Source organism: Cydia splendana, chromosome 1, assembly GCF_910591565.1.
Source record: "Cydia splendana chromosome 1, ilCydSple1.2, whole genome shotgun sequence".
Classification (NCBI taxonomy): Eukaryota; Metazoa; Arthropoda; class Insecta; order Lepidoptera; family Tortricidae; genus Cydia; species Cydia splendana.
In genome coordinates, this window is record NC_085960.1 from 11,115,279 (window position 1) to 11,142,677 (window position 27,399).

The following is a 27,399-nucleotide window of genomic DNA, read 5'->3' on the forward strand; positions in this document are numbered from 1 at the left end:
ATGGATGTATTTTACAATTTGTTTACTTTCACTCCCCCGCTGAGGATGTGAACTGTCGCGTGGCGTAACGACAAGTTTTCTCCACGTATGGTGGACACGGAATATTTTATTTTCGAAAGCCTTGGTCTGGCTTCAATTTAATACCTGACCGTTCGTTTACTCATTCCTGTAAGTTTTATGTTATGAAAAATAACGGTGTCTCCCAACAGTTAGGTATTATTTATTTAAAGCGAAACCGTTTTTATGAATTAAAATTATAAACAGGCTACTTTGTGAAAGTTAATGACATGCAGTTCATAATATGTATATTAATTTTGAATTTCGACTGTAGAGCCTCTACCATCAGTTTTAACATTGACATAACGCTCACGTCTACGTAATTTACTTTCTGTACATCTCGCTTCCACTATTGCTCGCATATGCGAGTACGAGCGAGATGCATAGAAAGTAAGTTACTTAAACGTGAGCGTTATGTCAATGTCAAAACTGGTGGTAGCCGTATAGGTACGCGGTCGCGTTCCAATTCGCAAATCGGCCTCAAGGGGGAAGCAGTAATTTAACTCTGAATTTGACGAACGGCTGCCGTGCTACGCGAATTGTTTGCGTTTCCGGAACGCGGAACGGTTCAGACTTCAGAGTACCTATGTACCTAAATCATAAACATGTCTGTTCATTACGACTGGACTCATATTTCCTTCACCAGTTATTAACCATGTTCGGACGTCTAGACGTTTGGAAACCATTAGGCCTAGCTGTAACTGCGCCGACACGACTCGTAAATTAAGACTATTACGTACACCGAGCACCAGACAAGTTCATGGACCCAATGACATTTAGGGCGCTATTTTGGATCGTGCACACTTCGCTGGATGCAGCGTTATGCCCTATCTATTCGACTGATTTACGGCCATACGTGTCTGGGTTTGTGCAGAAATAATGCAATAAATTGGCTGCCTTAAAAGCAGAAATAAAACATAAGTACTCCCATTTCCCAGCTTCGTTATATGGGCATTAAATTTACTGTTCCTAGGATTAGGTAAAACTTGTATTAGTATTTCTGAAAAGATGTTATCGCTTTCGGCTCGTGAGGCAACCAGTAGTTCACCATCAACGGTAGGAAATTATTAGGTATACCATCAGATTTAGACATAACGGACACCGAGCACGTTTGGAAACCACTTTAGCTCTTAATGAAATTGTTATCGGAGTATCCGTTCGAAAACAACTTGAAAGTGGTGGACCATGCAGACACTAATAGTTTCTCTGATAAAAAAACTCGTGATCGTGATCCATTTATTACGCTTGGGTAGCTAATGCGATTTATGGGTTTTCTAAAGACGTTTGGTTGAAAGGAATCTTAATTTACAGGAAAGCAAGATAACGGAATATTGAAACCTTCTGAGCTATAGTCTGTCATTTTTGAAACACCTACCTCAAGCCTACTAAACCTATTTCAAGGGACTTTCACAAGTCCATAACTTGTAACTGATGGCGTTTTGACATCACATCAAGGGAAAGCGAAGTGTTGTGTGACAGGTGTCTTAGGGAAGTAAAGTGTTACACAAAAACATAAATAATCATTTTGGATGTCATCATTGGTGGCTTCCGTGTGCGTTTTTATTCTGAGCGCTCTAATTTTACTGTGGCAAGAATAGATCGAAAGCGCCTCGTGTTTGTTTAGTTTTCTCGATTAACGTCTTATTCTGGATTGTTTATCTAAGCATTAGACTTCATTGAGAGTGCATCATTAATTAACGAGCTTTAATGAACCCTACAGGTCCGCTTTGTTCATAGAAAACAATTTAATGCCCTTTGAAATATAAGTACTTAGCTTTAAATAGATCATAATACCTGTTATAATAACTGGTGTGGGGATCAACGATAGTCAACCCTCTACCTCGTCCTATATAATATATAAACATAACTGTGTACAACTGATGTCAGAGGCATGCATAAGTCATACCCATATGGTACCGTTGTGTTGCGTTTTGTTGACCTCGTTGTGTAGTCGGCTAATGTCATGCAATGCAGGATGTCATTTGTGACAATTTTAAATTAAGACGAACTCTCCTTTAGAATACCTAATAAAGTTATGAAGATTAGTCCAGTCTCCCTTAGTTAAGCCATTGTATTTTGCCATTCAGCGATTATCCTTATTTCTGATTATTGTAAGAGTGATGAGATGGAGATAGGTGTATTATGATTTCACTATTTAACAAATGGAGTCCATGGATGTAATACTAGTTCTAGGCTTCATTATTCTTAGGGTTCTCCTTGTTTTTTTTTAAATAAAATAACTAACAAGCTATGTCCTCACCAGCGGTGTCGGCGCGATGGTCGGCGTTGCGCGCGGCGGCGAGTCGGCGCGGCGGCACCCGCCGCCTGCGTCGCGAGGTCGCAGCCCTGAGAGAGAACCTGCTCGACATCTGCGAGCCCGAGGACTGCGCCCCGCAGCCGCACACCAGGGTGCAGCTGAACAGGAGGATTGAAGAGTTGAAGGTACGGTGTCTTCATTCTTCTTCATTTGATTGCCTAAATCTCTAAGCTAATGCTATCCAAGATATCCAGTTGACTATTGGACTAATCACCTTTCGGTCCATAGAGTCAGTACCGTTTTTGACATTTTGTGTTGTAGAGACACTTCGTCAAACATGTGACAAATAAATTAACGTTTAAAACGCCTTAAAATAAAGCCATGTTTTAAATATATACCTACCTACCTTACCTAAAGAAATATTGATGAGAATACTTATAATAAAGTGTCATTCCGTTGACGACTCCTACTACCAGTAGCACCACCACTACCAGTATGAATTACTTAATAATTATGCATTTTTCTGTATTTGTACAGTTGTAACTTTTGATTTTTCTAGGATCGCCTGGCGCGTCTGTTGGATTGCAAAGTGTCAATGCTGAAGATAAAGGTGTCTGTGAAGCGGGCTCTCGGCGAGAACGAGCCCGATGACAGCGGGCTGGCCGCCGACCTGGCGGCCTTGCTGGCTCTGTGGGAAGACGCGCATCATCGGTGAGTCCACGCCCTAATTCTCACAGAAGATGGTTTCAGTAAAAGGCGCTTTGGTGGAATAATGTGCAATAGTTCGTCGGGTACCTTGCCTTTATTGTTATCTTTCTTGGCGACTCAACAATAAAACGTCGACGACAAACAATCGTTTTGGACAGCGTGGAGATTGGTACCGGGAACGGTGGTTCATCACTATCTCGTCGGAAGAAGCATAGACTTACATAAGTACATATTACAGTTTTTTTTATATGTACAGTCAACGGTAAAAATATGGGTGTACAAATCATTTCAAAAATATGTCCCATAACTCTTATGTCAGTGAATTAAGAACTATGGGACATATTTTTGAGTAAGTGGTCTACACCCATATTTTTACCGTTGACTGTACCATATTCTCAGGCTAGAGATAAAAGTAGCATCATTAGGGCTCGGGTACACGGTGCCACGCCGCCGCCGCACCTTCGCGCTATGTATGCGGCGGCGCGGCGGCGGGCTTTACGCGTCTCGTGTACATAGCGCGGAGGTGCGGCGGCGGTGCGGTGTCGGCGCGGAGGCGGGCTTTACGCGTCTCGTGGACATAGCGCGGAGGTACTACGGCGTTGCGGTGTGCGGAGGCGGCACCGTGTACTCGCGCCCTTATCAGCCTAAGATTGCCCACAATCTTCACTGATAATAAGGCTTAACTTAGCATCCTATCAAAAAGATCGTTTTTTTATATTAATTGTGTTGCAATTTTTTTTCATCTATCTAGCACGTCGAACGAGCTCCTCTCGCTGGAGAAGGCGGTGTGCGCGTGGGCCGAGTGGGAGAGCGCGCTGCGCGAGCTGCAGGGCGCGCTGCGCGGAGACCTGGCCACCCTGGAGGCCTTGAGGGACCGGCCCGGGGACGACTACAGCCAGGTCACCGCGCAGATCCGTCAGCTGGCCGCCTCGCTTGTGGATAAAAAGAAGGTACCTATTGGTATTGTCCATCTTCATTGATGGATCCATCTGTCTCCAGGGAGTGCCCTGGTCGAGGCGCTGACGCGGCATACCTTTAATTACTTCGGCATTCTTGTTTTTTTTTTCGCGCATTCGTGCGACTGCGACCGCGGAAATCTAGTTTCTCAATCTACAGTTTAATTTTGTCTGTTTATTGCGATCAATCTGCCTCATGGCTTGGTATACTTATCGTTAACTCTTTCTGGCAGCTTGAGTCTCTTCAACCCTCTTAAAAAACTGACGTTATATGGCTGGAAAAAGACCTCCTTAATTGGGACAAAAATCATATTATAACCTTCCAATGACTTGACACCTAGGGTTTAACAAATTATGTTTGATTTTAATAAATGTGTTTAAAATGTTTCTGTTGTGTTCCCAGGGTGGGTCGACCTGCGACTCCCTGTCGGACTCGGGCATATCGGACGGCGACAGCGAGGGCGCGGGCGGGCGCGCGCGGCGCCTGCACACGCTGCGCGAGCTGGCGCGCCGCCTGCAGGCCGCGCTGGCGCCCAACTCGCCCGCGCACAGGGCCATCACTAAGGTGAGTGGACTAAACTTTTTTTTCATAAGAGTCAAATTGATGTTTGGTTAATATAGTTGGTCAAACCAAATTGTCAGTAAATAAGAACAAAAAAAACTATACTCATCCTTTTCTTTTTGGGTTTTTGGGTGCTAGTACTAGTGTAACACAAATATAGTACATATATGATTCTGTCTATGTTTGAAATAAGACAGTCCTTTGACAAACTATACCTACTTATACGTACGTACAACCTATGGCGGGCTCGGGCCTTGCTCCCCGCAGTATTAGGTTTAATCGAACGAGCGAGCGAAGCGAAGCGAAGTTCTTACATTCGCCTTGGATCACGCGGCTGGCTAACGGCACGTCCCGGCATTTCGATGTTTTTAAGCTGAACTGTCAGAAGATAGTTTGATACTCAAGAACTTAAGTAAATTTGTTCTAATTTAAATGCAATTGGGTAAACGTGTAGTTGAGGGCATTATATTTTAGTCATTAAATTATGAGCAGGCTCGATCAAGGGATTATTGAGATAGAAGAGCTTAGAAGGCCAAAAAGCTGTTAGTGAGAGGTCTTGCTATTCTGGTCATTTTATTTGCAAAAAACATGGTCGAATTTAGTATCAAATGAAAGTGCTCGGTTTGCATTTTTATAATATCGTTTTTAAATTTACCATTTTGAAATAATTAACAAGATACAAATAAAATAATATAAACATAATATAGTATTTGACATTTGACAGGAAATATTTCGGCTTAGCACAGATACAGTTTATTTTAATCTCTATGATTTCTATGATGACTTAAATCCAGGGGAGGGACAATCGTATTTAAAGCACTTTATTCGAAAAAATAGCGACATCTATATTACTTAACGCTAAACTTTTTTTTTAATATGGCTTCACTTTATTTCGTCAGAACGTCTTGTATCCAGGGCATGGATCAAATAAAAAAACATCTGTTAGAACAGATTATTTATGGCCATCGTTGCCATGGAGGTTATTGTCACAAAAAAACAACTTTGTCAAATAAAACTACACAGTGTTTACATACATACATACATAAAACGTATTATTATAACACCCCATTTATTGTCTGTACCTACTACGACATAATTCAGATAAGTAAAAATACTTTCAGTTTTACAATGTTAAAAGAAACAAAGTTTTCATACGCCATCACAGTTGCTGAAAACTTTATTACTAAAAAATTTAGAAAAATTATGGCGGGTAGATTCACAACCTGCTGCGTGTAATTGTGTTTCGTGGTCAATTGTGTGTTATTCCAGCCGTGTATGATAGGTAATTTATTTACATCAACAATCAAGTTAAAAGTACCTTATCTGTTTTCGTGTACCTATTAATAAATATCCTGAAGCCTTTCTTCAAACTCAAAAGTTTTTTACGTTCGCAACATAGACGCTATTTATGCCCCTCCACCCTGATATTGACGTTGATATTTCTGGTTAAGAATTACAGATGGCACTTCAAAATGGACGCAAAAAAGTTCCACGAGAGGGCTCTCTTTGTCCTATATGTTATACATACTACCACTCTTTGCTTAAATCTATCAGTCAAGGGCTCCACAGATCTTGCAATAGACCAGGCGAATTTTGATCCATTGCCGCCTATAGTGCGACATAAAATAGTAAAAATTAAATGAAATGGAACTCAAAAATGTCCATACTAAATTGTTGCCATGTGTAAGCGTTTTACGTCAAAAATGTGACAGTTACGTAGAAAGTGGTGCCCTCATTTATTTTCTACTATTTTATGTCGCACTATTACGAGTACCTATGTAGATGCTACAAAGTCAATCGCTCTATATAATTTTTGGTTAACTGCGAGTTCTCAGTTCGGGGCGAACTACTAGTTGTATTATTAATTTTATTATACTATCGTAATCTTAAGCATACTAACTAAGACTGTGAAGAAAAATAATTTAAACTTGAATTATTTGCCTTTCAGCGCATGGAGCAGACTGAAAATGAGGTGCGCACATTGCAAGAATCTTGCCGTGCTTTGGTGGAACAAAGCATCCCCGACTTGAAGATCCACGAGGAAACGTAAGTATTTAGAAATTGTACTACCTATAATAACCGAGTTACCTAGCCCTTCGTTTACTTACCTATTTGTTTTATTTGCAGAGAACGCAGCGTAAGTACCGTAATGGGTAAGAAAACTGGATCCGGCGATCCCGACTACACACCGCGCAGCGGCTGGGTGTGGCGCGTTCTGCGCTCGTCGCTGCCCATCCAGCTGTGCCTGGTGGCGCTGCTGCTGGCCGCCTGGCTGGTGGAGCGGCCCCGCTGCTGCGACGCGCTCAACTCACTCGCTCAAACCCTCACGCCGCAGTTGCGTTACGTGCGCGGCCCCCCGCCGGTCTGAATGCGACACATTTTTTTGTATCTGTGCAACATTCTATCTGCGACTATTTCGGCGCGAAAAAAGCTTGACGCTTTTAAATATTTTTTATCGGCAGTTCCAACCTCAGAAATGAGTGCCGTTTTCGGCAATTCCCGGAAATACTTTAAGAAAGTAAAATGGAAATGGGATAGTTATGAAGTACTTGATCTTTGACGTCATTGCATATGCAATATCTTAATTTTAATTTACTAACATTTGGAATGACTAGAACGTTTAAAGTAATGACTTAGAATGAGATGCGAAGGTTTTTACTAACAATACGCCAAGAAAAGGAAACTTAAATAGGTGTTATGAGACTTATGAGAATTATGAGTAGATAGTTGATTGGTGATTTCATAATTATATTTCTTTTAACTGTAAACATAGTGAACATAACATAGGTCCACTATTTAATCAACCTGGAATTCAATTGAGACCAATTCCGCTATAAAATTCCTTTTTGCTCACAGCATAAAAAAGTTCAAATTAATGAAGTGTTCCAAAAAAAGTATCATCTGTATCAGATGAAGTTCAAAGTAGTAGTACGGTTACTGTAGTATTTAATGTACTAACAATAACAAAGTTTGTGTTAGTTTAGTCGCATGCCTATTTTAGTACAAGTTTATTTGTTAGGTTACTTAAAATAGGTGAGAGTGCGCCAAGTGTGACCAGTGTATTTCTTAAAAATAAGAGAAATGTACCGCGACAATAATACAAAATATTTTTCAGATCTGCATGTTATTACCTTTTATTTCTTTCAAAGTTGCAACATTGCGCAGTATCTATATATTTTAAATTCTAAATATCGACGTAACTTTTATATATGTATTTATAATAACTATAATAAGCACTTTTGACACAGTTGTGGCCTTAGTAAACTATAGTAAAGACTGACATTCTGACTTTGACGATTTCCCAATAGGTGTAGGTAAAAATAAATCGGACTTTTTAATACTTAACTTAAATATTTTAGGTAGGTATGATGAATTTATCTTTAAATATCATGGAAGTGTCATAATTTGAACTAATTAATTGTCTAATCAGTCACAATGTAAAATCAATCGCGATACATTTTTGCCGACAGGATTGATATGTAGGTACTACATTTTATTTGATTACTGTTACGAGTAGATATAATCTTTCGCGTAATTAATACAGCAACTCCATCAATAATGTCTATGAGGAAATAAATAGGTCATCAAAAATATTTGCGTTTGAAGAGTCCATAATTAAAAAAAAATAGACCCTGGCTTATATAGATGGTCAAGCAAATCTTGTCAGTAGAAAAAGGCGGCAAATTTAAAAAATGTAGGCGCGAAGGGTTATCGTCCCATAGAAATAATGAATTTCGCGCCTTTTTCTACTGACAAGATTTGCTTGACCAGCTATAGATTTGACTGCTTACTCGTACTCGTATGAGATAATAAATATAATTGCGCGTGATTGTACAAACAGTAACACTCTTCACTCTCCATAGGTGGACATTATGCCTTTTGTAATAATGTTCACGTACCTACTGTCAGTTAACAGTGTGGACGATGGTACGACTGTACGTGAGCTTGGATACCTACTTGTGTATATTTTTATGAACGGTTCGTTGGTTTATTTTAAACACTGAGTTAAAAGTCAGTATTTTAAAACTGTATTATTTTCTTCAATAGATAGATAGCTATGTGTAGCTGATGTTCCTTTATGACAAATGAACTGATACCAGTACAAACAAACAGATACAAGCTGTAACACTTCACTCATTGCGGTTGAGTAAACTCACTGGTTACTTTATTCCTTATTACGTATACGTACGTAGATACATATGTATGTATAAGGCTATAGGTATTTATATATACTGTGCCTGACATTATATGATGATGTGATTGTTACTTATATTATAGTATAATATATATAATTTGTTACAATATAGGGTGTGACCAATTCACTCCTATTCTTTTACCAATAATTTTATTTAAAGTCAATAAAATCAAAATTATCGAAATATAAATTATTATGATCTATATAAATTTGTTTTATATAAAAACTTGTCATTTTATAAAAATATGAATATGCAACAAATATGCGACCATACAGTTATTATATACTACGAGTATGTATTGAAAAGCCTGCAATTAGCTGTTATTAAAATATGCAGCTTCGCAATAGAGCGACTGCATATTTCAAAAGTGCGATGGTTCTTTCTCATTTATGAGATGGTATTTATTTTAATAATAAATTACCTGAATTTTTCCAGCAATTAAGACTTAATGAATTATTCTTGGTATCAATATATTAATTGGCATAACTCGAGTAGAATATAAGTCTTACTACAGTAGTTGTAGTATAGATATAAAACCTTTAACATAATTTAATGTGTTAAAGTTTTTAAGACATAATTGTTAACTAACGTTAAGGTATAATGCCGCCACGAGTGAATTAAAATGTTTGATACCACTTAAAACTGCCTTATGTACGATTGTAGTATACGAGTGTTGGATTGTTTTAGATTTAGAAGTCATTCACGCATTGCGAGTTTAACACATTCAGGACCAAGAACCCGACTGTCGGGTACACTGTTCGTAGCGACTGCGCGGTCTATACGGCGAAACCGTGGCTACGCGCTACGAGGTAACCCGTAGCACTTAGTGGCAATGAATGTGTTAACATAAAATACACATGACTCGCATAGTTCAGACTTTGTAAGTCAGAAGTTGTAAGTCGCCATCATATATATCGGAGCGGTCATGGCGCTCACAAATATCTGAACACGCCTCTATTGTCAAGGCGTTAGAGAGCGCGTTCTATTGACGTATATCTCAGGACTGGCCTTACGGGCAATAAGAATAGGGCCAGTACAGCGGTGTAACACCGCTACAACGCGATTGGTTGATGAGTTCGCATCACGCGCGCGATTTGTCGCAACTAGTTGCGATAGACTGCACGATTGGCTCGAATACGTGAGTGACACCGCTGAACTAATACCATTTTTAGTGCCCGTAACTCCGGTAAGCCCCGTCCAGAGATACGTCAATGGCGTGTTCAGATATTATGAACACCTTAGCCGCTCCGATATATCTGATGGCGACTGTACTATGAGGAACAGAAGTTTAACATGGGTAAAACACCACTTCAGAGGCCCCCAATAGCTCTTGCAGGAACTTTCCCTTAAAATACGATTGGATGGGTGCCGACAGTAGGTTGTTTTACCCTACTCTTCCTGTGGATTTATCAATAAATGCAATCATAAATTCACAGAGACTAAATCTAAATTATTGCGCTTTCTATGGTTTAATGTAAGGCAGTATGTCTACAGTGTGTCAAATTTCTTTTGATACTTTATTTTATTACTTAATCTAAAATTATTAAAAGAAAATAGGCATGCTATGAAAGTGCATTTAGAGGTTTGCCTTCAGGAAGTAATATGTTTCAAACATAATAATAGGTTGCATAATGTGTGGCATGTTGGCTTTTTGGAATGAAATAAATAAATTGATTTTAATTCTTTTTTTTTCTTGTCCCTCTATCCGATCCGTGGAACTTGCATTTGGGCCTAAAACACCCACAATACGCGTAGGTAGTCTGTGCGGAAAGAGAAAGAGTCGTGGAATTAAGGAGAAGGGAATCTATACACGTTCTATGACATGAGACATGACTCTTCTCTTTCCGCACAGCCAGGGGTGGTATTCCACCTGTCCACTTTCTTTATCCAATGTGCATAGCGTCTCACTCTCTCATTAACCTTTTGGACGCCAATTACTGATATATCCGCACCGCAGGTCCAACGCCAAAGACGGATTAATCGGTCACAGACCACAGAGCAACATAGACGTACATATGCATAAAGTTCAATTTCAGTTTTGGCGCTTCGGTGACGTGGCGTCCGAGTGACAGCTTTTGTGTTTGACACAGACAGCGTCGAAAAGGTTAAGCAAGATGTGAGATGCAAATACACATTGGCCATTGGACCAAAATATTGGACAGATGGAATACCACCCTATGTAAAGTTAAGCGTGGCTAAGTTAATTTCTTTGAAAATATGACGTTGGTAAAAACATTCCCGCACTTTGTTCTATTGAAATAGGTGCAAAGTTAGCAAAAAAATAGACGCCATAGACGGACTCTATTACAATTGTATTCGCTTCGCCACTCGCACTTAGGGTTGCCAACCGTACTATATTATATAGTATTGTACTATATTTTGGGTCTCCGTACTATATACTTTTGGAAAAATACTATATAGTTTATAGTACGCTAAAATACTATATTTCCGTTTAAACGTATATTACACTCATGTTTAGTATTTTATCTAAAAGTACTATATTTTTTTGAAGTGTACTATATTTTTGATGCCTTATTCTGGAAAATACTATATTCCACCAAAAAAAAGTTGGCAACCCTACTCGCACTGTACGTCAATGACTAGAGTTAGACCAAGAAAAGTCTGCAGGGATTTTGATAGCCCACGCAGTGCAAGTGTTATTTTGTTATTTATACGTCACAATTTCAATAGAAGTTTGACGTTTAAAATAACACCTGCACTGCGTGGGCTATCAAAATCGCTGCAGACTAGGGATGTACAGACTAGTCGGGAAAGCCGACTATCCGGCCCAATCCGGCCTGTAATCGGCGACTAGTTGGCAGAAATGGCCGATTAGTCGGCACTTTATAAGTGACAGAAAAACGATATAAACAGCAAATATTTACTATAAGCTTTTCACCTACTTTATTTACCCAAATTCCTATAAGAATTGAATACTTACTACCGTACAGAGGGGCTACCGCGAAAACAGCTATTCGCAAATTGCGGGATCTTTCCCTTTTACTCCAATGAAGGCGTAATAAGAGTGACAGAGAAAAATGCCCGCAATTTGCGAACTTCGATTTTCGCGGTTATAACCCAGAATACAGATAGGACACTTCTTACCAAAGAGTAAGCTATACAGGGTGTCCCAAACTTATGGGACATGAAGGGGAAGTACCTTAAATATCGTAGATAGTGTATTTTGCTCAAAGAAGACTTTATGTTATTTTTAAAAGTTAGTAATTCTGCATTCATAGATTTTCTAAAAATTACTTGCTTCGTCTGGGAATCGAACCGACTTAAATGTCAAAAAAAAATCATCCTACTTTTATGATGCCAATCGAAAGAATAGCTAAAAAATAATAACTCTGCTTAAGTAACATTGTATTTTAAAAGAAAGGAACAACGTGAAATTAATCATTTTAATCAAATTAAAAACATACATGAAACTGCCGTAGTCAATTAAGTGGGTATTGTTTTGTAAATTTAATAATTAATTAAATGCTCAAAATGTGATCCCTCGCTTGTCTTACGCAAATCGCCAATCTTTTAATGAGTCCGCTGCCTGTTGATTTTCTTATCATTTTATGGTGAATTATTTCTTCTTTTGGGGATACGTGAAAGATATGCTATACAAAAAGCGATACGAGAACGTGGGCGAGTTGCAAACAGAATTGTGCCATATCACATCGAGTGTTCACCATAAAATGATAAGAAAATCAACAGGCAGCGGACTCATTAAAAGATTGGCGATTTTCGTAAGACAAGAGGGATCACATTTTGAGCATTTAATTAATTAATTTACAAAAAAATACTCACTTAATTGACTACGGCAGTTTCATGTATGTTTTTAATTTGATTAAAATGATTAATTTCACGTTGTTCCTTTCTTTTAAAATACAATGTTACTTAAGCAGAGTTATTATTTTTTAGCTATTCTTTCGATTGGCATCATAAAAGTAGGGTCATTTTTTTTTGACATTTAAGTCGGTTCGATTCCCAGACGAAGCAAGTAATTTTTAGAAAATCTATGAATGCAGAATTACTAACTTTTAAAAATAACATAAAGTCTTCTTTGAGCAAAATACACTATCTACGATATTTAAGGTACTTCCCCTTCATGTCCCATAAGTTTGGGACACTCTGTATAGCTTATATAGCTTCCTACAGAACCGAAGTTTGACAGCAGTTTGACAGCGATTTAGGGACGTATTATGCCATAGCCTCGGAGTAATTAACAATGGAGCCGCCATTAACAGGCGTTCCCCTCTGTCGAGAAAAGGCGGCCAATGGTCAACCACATGTCAACCATATGTATGGACTGACGTTTATCTGACATGACGTACCTATACATTTGATGTGCCCCTCCCCCGCAAAAAACGGCAGACTATTTTGTACCGAAAATTTTAGACATGGCGGCTCCATTGTTAATTACTCCGAGGCCATAGCAGCATTATGCATTTATGATATAATAGCATACTATTATATCATTCGGCTATTTAGGGTTGTCAAAAATCAAGTGATTATCTTATCTGTGGTCGTACACGCAAAAGGACGTCAAGTGGTGCCAGCCCTAATAATTATTAGTACAATCAGACAATCCAAGTACAGTCCGAGCAATTGCTCCAAGCAATTACTCGGAACAATGCTGAGCCGAACGGAGCCGAGTTTGCCCGAAAGGAGAAGTGTCTCCCCAGTTCCCCACTGATATTAGCAAATAGTTTTAAAAGTTCTAAAAAAGAAGCTGATTTGACTAGTAGGAAAGTAGCCAATTTCTTTGCCCAATGTGCATTGCGTCTCACTCTCTCATTAAGCAAAATCATCATTCGCTTATTATACCTACCTCTCATTCGCCCGTCATCTCATCATTCACTTGCGTCGTTTCATATCATCTCTCACACAGTCCATCCAACTTTTCCTCGGTTTTCTCTCATTAAGCAAAATCTGAGATGCAAATACACATTGGACCAAGAAAATAGAAAGTTTACCATTACGAGTTCTGATATCACTCGTAATGTAAATGTATGTCGCGGTGCGGTGCGGTAGTGTGTTAAGCGGTATCCAGACGGGATGATCAATTCGACCGATTTGATCAGAAATGAAATTGGCATCTATCTCCAATTTAATTATCAATTCTAGATTTATGGTGATATTAGAGCCCTCTAAATTGAAAAAATGCCCCAGAATGAAAATACTGGCGTCACAAATTGGTATTCTTGCGTCCGCACCTCATTTTATCGGTAACATCGGTCATTATCGGCGTTTGAATTCGGCGAGCCAAACTGGCGTTTGCGTCCGCACGTCCTGATTCGATAATTGACTGATCTGGATACGCCTTTACGGCTATAATAAGTCTTCTTAAACACGCGCCGGGCGCTGGTTGGTTGAATGAATGAATGAATGAGGATGGTGGCCATTTTCACGCCACCTTAACCATCCTCATTTATTCATTCATTCATTTCCGGTTACGCGACGCGACACGTGCTAGCGGAGTGCTACTTATAAAATAAATAGTGGTTTATTGTGACTAGAGTGAATAAATACAATAATATTTGAAGTGAATCGAAAGTAGTAACTTATACATAAGTGTTTGCAGTATTTCCACATGTAAGTTCATAATTTCGGATATTGAAATACTTGCCAGGCCAGGCCACGCGCCGCCATATTGTATGAGTTGGTGATTTTGTAACAAATGAACTAGCAATATTGATCGCTTGCATTGAATTTAATACTTCACCTCATGGTTTACCGCCATCTAATGTACATTTGTGATCTGATGTGCAATAAGATAATAAAATAGGAGTTTGTATTCTGCAATTATTGCAAAAAAACCGAGCTTAAAGATAAGCAGGTTGCGGCGTATATCTGTTGCAAATTGTACATAATTTAACTACCTAAACTAAGCTACCTGGTAAGTGTTAACAACATGCAATAGGTATTATTACAATGAAATGTTTCCATAGAATGTTTGACCTGAAGTGTGACCAGACACGGCGATTGCCAAAAACATAAATATATATATATATATGGAATGTCGTTTATTATAGCCGAATGCCGATATCCAGTAAAGTAGAGATGGGCGAAATGTGTCAGTAGAGGGAAAAGATTGATATATATCTTTTTACCACTGGGATATGTATCACTCTTTTATATCTTTATATCCGTGTGTATCAGTTGTCCCGCTCGTAACTGTATCGACGCTTACTGACTTTGCGTCATCTTATGAATGAGAGAGAGACAGAATTGTTATTATAACGTGGCGACATTTTCATTTTGTATCATGATGGATATAGATTGGTACATTCACAAGGAAGCTTGATTTGGTTCGTATTGTCATGCGCAAGAATATATTTGCCTAATAAAATACCTTATTGCTTTTTGTTTACATTTTATTAGATCAATGCAATTTAACTCATTAACCGAATTAATAACTCATCATTGCAATTTGCATTGCATCCTGCGCGAGCGAGAAATACTATACTATAGTATCTACTTCTCGTTCCCGCGGAATAGCGAATGACGCGTCCGAATCCGCCTGAACGACCGCTGTCGCTCGTTCGTGTTACTTCGGTCGACGCGCGACCGAGTCATCGCTTTCGCTTTAGTAAATCGTTGCCGAGGGAGTGAGCGGTACGGATATACTGATACATTCGGATTCGTAAAGACAAGAAGAGTGATTCATGAAACGAGAAAGATATATATCTTTTTTATCTATCACTCCTGAGTTACCCATCTCTACAGTAAAGTTAGGCTGTTAGGAATTAGGAACAAGATATATTTTTACGTATTGCGTGGGGTTGTCCTAATATTCGGTACGAATTGATTTTGTAGACGCGTGGCTACGCGGCTGTTAGGTTAAGGTGTAACCATTGGTCAACATATTTAACGTCTTGTTACATCTCTTTTTCAGAAATGGTGGGGTCAAGAGTTTACGTCGGCGGTCTGCCGTTCGGTGTCAGGGACAGAGACTTGGAGAAGTTTTTCAAGGGATTTGGGAGAATCAGGGACATACTTATCAAAAATGGATATGGCTTTGTGGTAAGTGCTAGTGTGTTGATAAACTATGAGGTTATCTGCCTTTTGATTGGACTTCATAAGTAAATATTGCAATAATAATATTGATAGCATCATATCACAGGAGTTGAGGTTATCAGATTGGGCAACAAAAATATATTTAGGGTTTTCTGGGCCTCTTTAACATATAATAAGAGTAAGGTGTCATACCCCGGGGAGTCCCGCGTCATTGCGATAGAAAAAGGAAGTATCTACTATCTTAGTTAAACTCTCAAAAAAAAAGTAAGTTGTCTGTTTGGGATGAAAGTACACATGTAACATGGGCCACTGTTAGAGGTTTGCTCTTCTCTACTATATACTATTTTTATTTTGGGAGTCATTCTTGAGTGATATTTGATGTTCTATAACTAAATATTCAGATAATACAAAAGTTCATCCAAACAACTGGCGAAGCAGAAACCAATTGCATAGGATTTGTTAATTCCACTGGCTTGATGTTTTATAAACGTCTTAACAATATAGGTACATATTTGTTGCTCTACTTCACAGGAGTTTGAAGATTACAGAGATGCAGACGATGCAGTCTATGAACTCAATGGCAAGGATTTACTAGGAGAAAGGTAATTATTAGAATTGTGCTATAGGAAAAACTTAATACTCATGTTTAAAAGTTTTTTTATATCATTTAGTCAAGTGAAAAAGATATTAGTGTCAGACCAAGCTAACTCTGTATCGCATGTGCAATGACAAACTGTGTCAATCTCATAATTAATGGCAATTTTCTATAAAAATATTGTGTTTATCAATAAATAAATAAATAAATAAATATTATACGACATTACACAAATTGTTGAGGTCCCACAGTATAAAAGCTGCAAAAAGCAAGAAGCTGTAAAAGGTTTGTGTAGGGGGTACTTCACAACAATATATAAATACTTAAATACATACATAGAATATCCATGCTCATCCCACAACCCGGGACCATCAGCTTCATCCGGTCACAGGGTTACTACTGATTAAGCCAGACAGGCTATTAAGTTTATAATGACACCCCCTCACTTTGATCTGTTCAAGTGCAAAGGTAGCTTAGACGGACTATCTATATACTACTATATACCTTTTAAGAGTTACATGTACATATGTTGATATTGTTGAAAGTGATTTATTTTCCCTTATCTATATGTGATTTGTCAATGTTCAGAACAGAAGAAATACTTTTATTTGGCCATATTTGTTTAATCATGATGTAATTATTAATTTGATATTTTGTAATTAATTTTCTTTATCAGCCGGCTCCACTAGTGCAAGATTTGTATGGAGAACTGATATTTGATGGTAGTTTTTGTATGGAAGTGTGAAGACTATGTAATTCAATTTAACTATTTGGCTTGTACTCTTAATGCTTTTCTGCAAAGGAATAAATGTTGGATATGATCGTGAGTCTAATTAAAGTATATAGGTACTCAGTATGTGTGATGAATATACCTAGAGGGTTTTTTTAAATAAGATTTATTCTTACAAATTGCTATTTTTCTTCTGATAGAAGTTAATGGTCACTGATGTAAAGTTTGTATAATCATCATCATCATCATAATGTGATGTGAGAAGGTTATTTATTACCTGTTGGGTGAGTCTGAAGAGTCGGCGGGTGTGCATGCATGCGGAAGGCCAGGTGACGATCGGCTGAGCGGAGGGGGCGGGGGATGACTGCTAACATGACGGATGCCCCCAGGGTGGTGGTGGAGCCGGCGCGAGGCATCGACCGCAGCGCTGATCGGAACCGACGGGACCGGCACTCCGAGCGCGACCGCGGGCGCGGCTCGCGGTACGAGTGAGTGTCCCCTGTTGTTGTAGGGTGACGGTGGAGCGCGCGCGAGGCATGCCGCGCGGCTCGGACCGCTGGCGCAGCCGCGACCAGCCGCCCGCGCCGGCGCCCTCCCGCCGTCCGCCGCCGCCCAAACGCCGGGACGCGTCTGTATTACACGCACGAAAGAACCAAGAGTAGATACATTTATTTATCTTTGCACGTGAGCGTATGCCTTGTATACTAGCGCTGTATGTTGCGAGACACCTGGAGATTTGTACCTTGCGAAAAATTCATCATTCTCCACGTAATTTTAACCTGTTTATGAACTACGTTACCCCTCCTTTTTTGATTTTATTCAAGCTAAAAATACAATAAGATGGAAAATATTAATTAGATTCAAGAATGCTTGGTAAATATTAAAAGAACAATGAGTCTTTATTGTCTTTTGATAAAAACAGGTAATCAAAGTGAAACATAAACACAGTCTTGTGTGAACTTGCTTAAATGCTTAGTAGACCTCAACAAATGCACAATCAATCAGCATCAAATAGTAGCAGTGAAAGTAGAGATACATAATAGCATATCCGAACATGTTCTTTTACCCTATTACTACACGATTAGTTGTGTTGCGATATATACAGTAATCTCAGTTGCTAATATCTGAAGCTGACTGTACCAAGGCATCGCACCGTAATATGCAATTATGAATAAGTCTATCACTCTTGGATCTATAATATCTAATATCTCTTGATAAGAAACAATTTTCTAACATGACAATTTCAAAACTATAAATCATTACATGCTACATGTACAAAATCATTATTTTCAGTAGGTAATATTTTTTTGGAAAATTGTTTCTTTTTTTATTTTGCGAATTTATTTTGCCATTGAAATCAGGTCTGTTTTTTATTCTAATTCTTATTTTCTGCCATCTCTGAATAATATGAATGCATGAATGAATCAATTAAATGCATTCTAAATTTTCATAATTGTATGTGATTTGCAATATTTCATGAATTCATATTATTCGAATTTCATATTCAAAAGCATGGTTATTGTTCCCCGAGTCCCTAGTATGTCTTATGTAGTAGTAAACCGCTTCTCCACTGATAAGGATAACATCTAATTAGTGTGGCATTAATAAATTGAAATAACAGTATTGTAGAAGAAATTTCAAATTCTTTTTATAAACATACTTTTTTGAAATGGTTAGTGCAAAGGAACCTAATACTTGTGAGGTAATTCATAACTATGGCTGCAACTCTTAATAACAAGGAATGTCGTGTTTTGCAGCTCTATGTTTAGAACATTCCTGTGAGTAAATCGTCTTTTCCTAAAGCTAATATGTATCTATTTTTCAAGAAACTTAAATTGATGTCATCTAGTAACAACAGAGCAAAGATTATCACTTTCAGTGCCCAGTGACATCATGATGATTCTTCTTATTTTAAAAGTAAATGAGGGCAAATCCCCTGACTCGAAAACTTTTGAAAATAGACTATCACAAAATGAGTAAACCCTGGTGGCAGTCCTATACCAGAGTTCTAGCAAGGAATGTAATGCCAACTCAATAATTTATTTTAATAAAGGGCCATCTACAAGTATAAAGTACAGGCCTTCATAAGATGACACAAAAATGGTAAAGTTCACCTAGTATCTCAATTCTTAAGATATCAGTTTGGGGTCAAACAAACGAAACTACGAAAAAAAGCCGAGACAATGATACCTATGCAATATCCATATCAACCTGCTTTCCTTTTGAGGTTTCAGTTCTTGAATTGGCAATACAATCCTCAAGCTCTCTGATGACTGATGATGATTATAACCATGATATTATGTATCAGGCAGATCATTTATGTACAGAAAAAACAACAATTTCATATGATTTTTTGTTGCTGTTTACAACAGTGACAATTACAGATATGGGCCGCCAACGAGGACGGAGTACCGGCTTGTCGTCGAAAATCTGTCTAGCCGCATTAGCTGGCAGGTAAGCAACTCCCGCCGGGACAAGACTGGGCCATCATCATCCCATCACCTCTCACCCAGGGTCTGGACTCATGGCGCTTGAGGGTCACCAACACGAGGGCAGGGCGACTTTCCTCTCCCACACGGTTAAACTATCCCAACTACTCGAGGACGGAACTGCAGGACATGCAATGCAATGGCTCGGGATCATGGGACGAGGCAAATTGGAGGTGCAGGATAACCAACCATTGATCATTGATGGACTGACGATTGATATACACTTGTTGGAAGACAGCATGACGACCATATGTGATGGAGCAAATATATTCTACCTGTTGAAGAAAAGCGGCCGTAGAGCATCATATTCTAAAAAGTACAACCAACGATGACAATCACATAGTGAAGGAAGACAACGATGTCGGGATCTCGAGACCAATGGACCACGATCTTCAATCAAAAACTCACTTTATTTATTTATTTAACAAATAAAAACAGCATTGCATTAAGAATTGAAAATAATTGTAAAGTAGTAGTTGTTAACTTGTTTGTAATTTCATATCTTGATTTAATTTCAAATAGGGACAGAACTACCATTTTAAATTTTAACCAAAATATCTGTCCTTTATAATTTTAACTTTCATCTTACAAACTTACTTACGAGCTTATAGATAATTTTTAAAAACAACAGAAGGTGGCGTTTCGTGCCCTGAGCCCTCGATGTAGTGCTGTGTGAGATGTGGTCTGAGGCGATGTTAGAGGGATTGGTCCGGAGCCCCCTGCCGGCGTCCATGTCCCCCCGCTGCCGCCGCCCCGGAGTCCTGGAGCCCCGCGAGCCCGGTGCCCGGTGCCGCCCAGGTAAACAAGACCAAGGGGGGCACACACAAAGGAGCCGCTCTCGTTATGTGCATACTCCCATTTAAAATCATTTTATACCTTCATTATTATAATTTAAGTTTACATTTCGACATATTAGCGCCGCATCTGCAACAAAATTATATCGATTGATGTGGACGATCATTTGAATAATCATGTTAATTTCCGAAATTACTCTTGCTTGCTCGAACAAGTTTTCGTATTTGGGTCTTCCTTTAAGGTGTAATTGTTTATGTAATCAGAGCTTTGAGAGAGAACCTGTGGATGCAGAAGAAGCCTGGACTCCCGGACGGAATTTTACTCACCAGACAGGACCAAAGGACCGCAGAGGACATTTAGCTTCAATTGCTCAATGGATGGAGCAATGCAATGCCTGCTGTATCATGGAAAGATCATTGAGTTGCGGACAACGACGATATAATACCTATCTCAACTGATTGGATATAATAGAAATCATTGGAACAAATAAGAGACTATCATTAAACAAAGGACATATTGGACCAAGGCTGCACTTAAATGAGGGAAATATGATTGAAACCTCGGACACGGACCCTCCAAACATTTAACAATTTACCGAATGGTAGCCAAATACGAAAACATTGTTGCGGTCGTATTTCTATTATTTTCATTTTTTTGTTCATCTTTATTTAGTATTATCTTTATCATTAAGAAAAGATAGGGATATTAGGCTGCTGTTTTGATTAAATGCTTTTCCCAGAGTTAGCATTACCACAAAGTAAATAATAATTTCTTGGTGTGTACATGATGATATTGTTTTTTTATACCATCTTTCGGGGCTGAAATCCTTGATGCCAATTTTAATCTGATGCTAACCTTTGGAAAAGTTCTATCACACTTGTCTGAAGTCGTCATTAACATATTAAACTGATCGGCAGGACCTGAAGGATTACATGCGTCAAGCTGGAGAAGTGACTTACGCTGACGCGCACAAGCAACACAGAAATGAGGGGTAAGTGTTTAAGGTTTCCTAGTCAAACTGGCAATAGGGTCAAGGAGGGAACAGTGGTTCGGTAGAAAAAGGGCGGGTACAGTGGCTCATTCAACCTAATTTCAACAGGAGAGTGGCGATATTTGGGCGACTGAGCCACTGTTCAAGCTGAGCCACTGTTTCCGCCTTCACCCTACTCATAGTTTTGTCTTATAAATCTATCTGTCCGTTAGTAGGTATGTCACAGCCATTTTTATCATCCCTTACACTATCAATAACGAATATGGAGGACTCTCGGGAAGTTACAGGATACATTATGAATTTATGATTAAGAGATGTACCTAATTGTTTAAGTTCTTGTTAGATGATTATTGCTGTCAAGTACGTCAACGTCATCGTATGAAGTACCTAGAGTCTTTGCGGAAAGAGAAGAGTCGTTATTGGGCCCCATAAATTCCACGACTCTTCTCTTTCCGCACAGACTCTAGTCTGTGATGCGTTATCATATAACACTGAAAATATTTGTTAATGATGAAACTATACATTTTACCATCTTTCGGGGCTGAAAACCTTGATGCTAATACATTTCTGAGGACTGCTGCCGCTGCGGGCTACCCAATGCAGACACGACAGCATTCTAACTGTGCGTTTTTCAGCGTGGTGGAGTTCGCGACGCACTCTGATATGCGCGCCGCCATCGAGAAGCTGGACAACACTGAGTTGAATGGGCGCCGCATCAAACTGGTGGAGGACCGGCGTTCTTCGCGACGCCGCACGCGCTCGTCTTCGAGCCGCAGTCGCAGCCGCTCGCGTGCGCGCCGCAGCAGCCGAAGCCGCTCCAGGTAACGCAAACACTACGATGCATTCCGACATGCGCGACGCCATCGAGAAGCTATGGCAGTTATCACACTGCTCCGCACTTCGGAGCGGCGTCCGGTGCTGCGGTTTAAAAATGGGAATTGTTTATTTAAAAGAAAAAACTTATTAACATTTTTCATTATACTGCGGCCCCACACTTAACTAGGTTATGCCGTCATGTGGCAGCCAGATTCAGTTTAAAAAACTTTTTAACTTTGTTTTGTAGAATCATGATTTGTATGCAAAAACCGCATGGTATAATATAACACACTCTTCGTGCGAAGGTGCGAATCGCGCGACGGTTCGCGCTTTCGGACGGAGATGCTGTGCGGGCCTCAGGGTACGCAACACCGAGCTCCGTAGTACCGTACGGATTTTTGTGCATAAACGCGGTTCGTCGTTCACCGCAGCTCCGGACGAAGATACAAAGCAAACCGTACCGTCCTTGCGGCACGCAAATTCGTCGCTACGTACTTCGCCACGAAATGCGGCGGCAGTGTGATAACCGCCTATAACAGGGAGTTGAATGGGTGCGGTATGCGGGTCGTGAAAGATTAATGTCATTAAATATGTGTCCAAAACGCGAGAGTTTAATAGTACATTATTGTCGAGGCTCGGAAGTAGCTACTTGCAGGCTGAGGATTCGTTTTAAACGGACGACCTTGGGAGTCCGTTTAATTGAATCCGAAGCCAGCAAGTAGCCTTCCAGCCGAGTCATATATAGTGCTTTTCTCAAAAATGGTGCAAGAAATATAAATATCATAGAAATATTTTACAAAAGCAACGTTCTTACGTATATATTTTCCCAGAAAAAAGTAGAAACAATTGAAAAAATTTGCTTTGCCGCCTTTTTATTTTATTAATAAAAAAATAGAAATGTATTTTTCTGCCGAAAATACGCCAACCTATTTGAGACAGCTAAATAGTCGCGGTACTACTCATCTGTTTGGCTGTTTAATGGGCCTGTGCCTTCGTTTGATATGGCCATTTCAACTTTTAAAAAGTTTGGAACTCGACAAATAATGGAATTTGTATGCAACATTGCAGTCCCAAAATCGAGACTGCAATGTTTTTAACTTTTTAATTTTTGACTGACCATAAACTACGCGCTTCGCGACCTATTTTTTAAACGGCAAAGTCGACTTTGCCGTCCATTTTTGAGAAAAGTGTTTTACTGAAACTTTTCTAATAGAAGACGCATAATGGAAATTATGGAAAGGACTTCTAACTACCACAAAATTTGGAATTTTTAATGCTTTACATATGTAACGAACTATCCTTATTATATGTAAGCATATCTTACGTGATGATACTATATTTTTACCATCTTTCGGGGCAGAAGAGCCTTGTTGATAACTTACCTCTGATTATACCTCTGATTACCCCACCTGCGCTGATTTTCCCTTGGATGTCCTGTGCTCTAAGTACTGCACGTTGCAGGGCCGGCCGCAGCCGTTCGCGCTCCAAGTCCAAGGGCAAGAGCAAGAGCCCCGCTGCAAAGTCCCGATCTAGATCCCGTTCCAAGTGAGTAACCGGTTTCTTGAAGTTCTTAGGAAACACAACTTTGTGTAGATTAATGTGTAACTTTGTGTAGATTATAAAAAGCTTAAGACGCATCATGCTTGAAAATCTTGCCTGCTTTAATTAAAGGATACCCTTGATAATCACGTACAGTGGTTAGACAAAGAGTGGGGGCTGTAACAGCACCATCTAATAAAACTGGTGTTTTCACGAAACCATTTATTATTTGTTGTTAACCCTATTTATCATTAGTCTCCACTTTAGGAATAATATGCATTTCTCCCTTTCCATTTTATATCATTGCGTCACATTATTTAGCATGCATGCATGCATATTGGCTTGCATGGATATTTAAATCTTAAATAAAATATCATATCAATTATTGCATTGCATGGCCCTTATTGAATTAACCTAGTATTCATTTGGCTAGGTGTGTTATTACTTGCGCTGAGCAAAATTTAAAAACGTAAGTACTTTGCGTACTTTTGTATCTTTACATGGGTTTAGAATCCTGTAGTTTGGTAGATGTAAGTGTAATGTCCATATGACTGTATTTTTATTAGTAATTATGTATCTGATACTGAGTAGTAGTTGTTGTTGCATTTAATTATCTATAATTAATATTTATTATTAAAAAAATATTAAAAATCACATTGGTGTCAACATTTGGTCAGAGTTGAAATGATTACCAAGCTTTTGATAAGTCGGGTCCATGGGTGCTGAATTATATGGAAATAAGTTTCACTACATAAGTGGCGTAATCAGGCCGGCCAGGCGGCTTAGCACGGTCGCGTTTTTATCCCTTGTCACCATGCCTGTCACGTTCTAACTAGTATGTAAGTGCGAAAGGGACGCGCATAGTGATAGTCGATAAAAATGGAACCGTGCTGAGCCCGCTGGGCTTGGCAAGAACGTAAACATGTTCCAAAACTGTCACGCTGTGACTGTAGACTACAATGTTGATGTTAACCGTAGAAGTAGACCTAAACTAAACTCGTACTATTGCGCGATGGCATCGCTTAGGGATCGCAGCCGTTCGAAGTCGCGCTCGGGCTCGCCGCGCCGCGTAGACCGCCGCTCCGGCTCGCGCGGCTCCGACCGCAAGTCCGAGGACCGCAACGGACACCGCTCCAAGTCCAGATCGCCCGCCAAATCCAAGTGAGTCCCCGTGTGCTTTCAATACCGCTGACGGTTGTGTAACACTGAAATTACTACTCGTAACACTTTCTACATTATGATTTTACTTAATTTCTTTAATTCTAACGTTCAAACATGCCGGCTGCTTTTAGTTAAGAGTAATTATTTCAGTGATGTGTCAACATAGTCGTCAGCATTAGTAAAATAAATTCTATTGGCTATAATAAATCTAAATTACAACTATAGGAACCACTATATTGATAGCACAATTTGATAATTTAACTCGTTCCGTGCTTTCCTGCATCTCGAAGAAAAACCGAGGTGAAGCCAGCAAGGTGAGCCCATTGTATTTCTCGGTTAATTAGTGCTTGGTTTTTATTTGTACCTATATAACTACATTATATATTTATTATTTACCCTGCTTTTTTTATATTTACGCCCTTGTAACAATTTGTTTTTAAGTGTAAAGGTATATTATTTTTAGTGTGCTGTAAGTAGACGGCTTCCTGTTTAAGTTTTTAAATAGTTGTAAACTAGTTAGTATAGTTAAATTAAATTTTCCTGTTAGGTTTCTCGTGCTAGATTGATTTCACATTTTTACGATTACAGAGCGTGTCAATTTTATTGGTTTCGTATCCTGATTAATCTATCTCAGACTGATAAAACATGATTATTATCTCATTCACAGGGAAAGATCTCGATCCCGCAGCAAGGAGGCGGGTTCTCCCAAGCGCGAAGAGCGCGAGGAGCGTCGCGTGAGCAAGTCTCGCTCTCGGTCCCGCTCTCGCTCGCGGTCCGCGTCGCGCGGCCGCTCCCGCTCCCGCGACCGCTCGGCGTCTCGCTCCCGCTCGCGCTCGCGGTCGCCGCGCCAGAACGGCGACGCGCCAGACGACCGATCTCCGCGCTCCGGCGATTAGACATACACATATTGCAAGATCGTCTTTAGTGCTATACTGACTTGATTATGTTGTGTTATTAAGGTTTTAAATATGTACCTAAACCACATACATATATGGCTATTCTTTGGCCGAATGCGTTAGCGTTAATAGCCCTATATATAATTAATCCTCTTCGCTCTTACTTATTTGATTGATCAATTGGAAGTTCAAACGTCTAGGGCTGTAAGCTTTTATGTTTACCCTGTGAAGTGTAAAGCATTTTTGACCCAGGTTTAATTTAAGCAGGTTCAGTATAGTATTTTAGATACTAATTTTAAGCCATTATATACATAGTTGTAATTTCATTCACACAATCTAGGAACCTATTCAGCAGAGCCAAAGTAAAACGGTTCACACATGGCATTGTTTTGCCAAGTTCTTTTTCAGTAATCATCATAAAAATAGTTGCTTGTTAGAAACAATTGCCATATCGAACCCCTTTTACTTCGCAGTTGGATAGATCCTTAGTTATTCACTGTAGGATTTTAAATTAATGTGTAGCTTTCGTTCAAGTGTAAAGGTAGAAAAAATTGTTTACCAAATATATGAAACACAAAGACCATTTTACTCCTGCTCGTCATTTCATGCATTATTTATTATCAGTGATCGGCGCGGATAGTGCGGGTTACCGAGTAGAAATCTTCAAAAACTTAAAATAATAACACTCGATAGTTACTTTTTCGAACAAGATCGCGGCATTTGAGTCACGTCCATATTAAGATTTTTGTTCGGAATCCTGCACCCGCACCGAATCGTGTGGCACCGTCCGTGCCGATCACTGATTACAGCAGACTTTTAATTACCGCTATTCTGATATTTAGTTTATACTTTTGGGCTAGTGAACAATTGAATTAATAATTTGGCGTTATTTGACGAGACAGAAAAGTGACTATCAATTTATTTCTGTGAAAATGAATTAGCACTACACTTTCGTGCATTACATTTAAAAACGTACAATAATTTTATTATTAAATGAGTATTGTTTAAGGGAATTTTAATTCTAATTTGTAACAGGTTTTGACACGGTTTCAAAGAACATTGTTACCTGACCGACAGGTAGGCAATCGGAGGCAATCCTATTCGATAGGCTTATATAACTAGTATTTTGTAAATATCTAATTTTATTACTAAGATTCCACCGTACGTTTATGCACCTATCTGATCTGTTTCAATCTTATTTATATTTTGTGTATAAGTTATGTGGAAACGTGACTGAAAATTGCTGCAGATCTTGCGTTTTTTTTATCAAATCTGTGTCACGTCCTAGCTAGAAAGGAGCAAATAGGTTCAAAATTTGTGGGATCTCGGACTATTAAGAATAAATTACGATACGAGTATTTTGGTTTTATTTCGTGTACTTACCATAACATGACTAAATTGGTACAAAAGGAGGATGAAAGTTAGGCATACGAAATCTACATATTATCTGGGTTTGTCTTTGACGTCTAAAAACTGTTCAGAGGTTTAAATTTTAAACTAACCCAAAAGTTATGGCCAGAAACCAGTTTTTTGGCCTAAAATTGTAAACTTTGATGCCAAATATCTCGAAGACAATGAACTTTGAAGTAAATATGTGATACTATATTGCTTAACCCTTAAATGCATAGTGTTGCCAA

At 39.1% G+C, this 27,399-nt stretch overlaps 2 protein-coding genes and 1 long non-coding RNA gene across 8 annotated transcripts in view; 2 read left to right on the forward strand and 1 right to left on the reverse strand.

Annotated features, from left to right (window-relative positions):
* Positions 1 to 7,529, forward strand: part of LOC134796405 (klarsicht protein) — a 338,016-nt gene extending 330,487 nt beyond the window's left edge. Inside the window, exons 19-24 of the mRNA XM_063768608.1 lie at positions 2,321 to 2,499; positions 2,874 to 3,025; positions 3,774 to 3,972; positions 4,382 to 4,543; positions 6,489 to 6,586; positions 6,668 to 7,529. Of these exons, the coding sequence (XP_063624678.1) occupies positions 2,321 to 2,499; positions 2,874 to 3,025; positions 3,774 to 3,972; positions 4,382 to 4,543; positions 6,489 to 6,586; positions 6,668 to 6,908 (1,031 nt within the window). The 3' untranslated portion in view covers positions 6,909 to 7,529. The remainder of the gene's footprint in view (positions 1 to 2,320; positions 2,500 to 2,873; positions 3,026 to 3,773; positions 3,973 to 4,381; positions 4,544 to 6,488; positions 6,587 to 6,667) is intronic.
* Positions 7,530 to 7,535: 6 nt separating this feature from the next.
* Positions 7,536 to 9,306, reverse strand: LOC134796619 (uncharacterized). Its single transcript, XR_010144980.1, has 2 exons — positions 8,309 to 9,306; positions 7,536 to 8,172 (listed from the first exon to the last, which is right to left on the reverse strand). It is a non-coding gene; the product is annotated as an uncharacterized LOC134796619 (long non-coding RNA).
* A 4,857-nt stretch (positions 9,307 to 14,163) lies between these two features.
* On the forward strand, positions 14,164 to 27,118 carry LOC134790655 (serine-arginine protein 55). Of its 6 annotated transcripts, none has more exons than XM_063761558.1 (10): positions 14,164 to 14,250; positions 15,629 to 15,756; positions 16,282 to 16,352; positions 17,465 to 17,563; positions 19,448 to 19,529; positions 21,277 to 21,350; positions 21,986 to 22,171; positions 23,628 to 23,711; positions 24,732 to 24,866; positions 25,534 to 27,118. In XM_063761558.1, exons 2-10 carry the CDS (start codon positions 15,631 to 15,633, stop codon positions 25,760 to 25,762), a joined length of 1,086 nt encoding a protein of 361 aa, XP_063617628.1. In that variant the 5' UTR covers positions 14,164 to 14,250; positions 15,629 to 15,630; the 3' UTR covers positions 25,763 to 27,118. The 6 variants fall into 6 exon arrangements, with proteins under 6 accessions (XP_063617628.1, XP_063617637.1, XP_063617601.1 ...); XM_063761567.1 differs by having other exon boundaries at positions 17,465 to 17,557; XM_063761531.1 differs by lacking the exon at positions 17,465 to 17,563 and adding an exon at positions 17,587 to 17,733.
* The last annotated feature ends 281 nt before the right edge of the window (positions 27,119 to 27,399 follow it).

Excerpts from the sequence above, each read along its gene's own strand:
- LOC134790655 (XM_063761531.1), top strand. The coding sequence starts at position 15,631 with ATGGTGGGGTCAAGAGTTTACGTCGGCGGTCTGCCGTTCGGTGTCAGG. Across the intron at positions 19,530-21,276 it reads CTAGCCGCATTAGCTGGCAG|GACCTGAAGGATTACATGCG; the intron begins GTAAGCAACTCC and ends ACTGATCGGCAG. Across the intron at positions 21,351-21,985 it reads AAGCAACACAGAAATGAGGG|CGTGGTGGAGTTCGCGACGC; the intron begins GTAAGTGTTTAA and ends TGCGTTTTTCAG.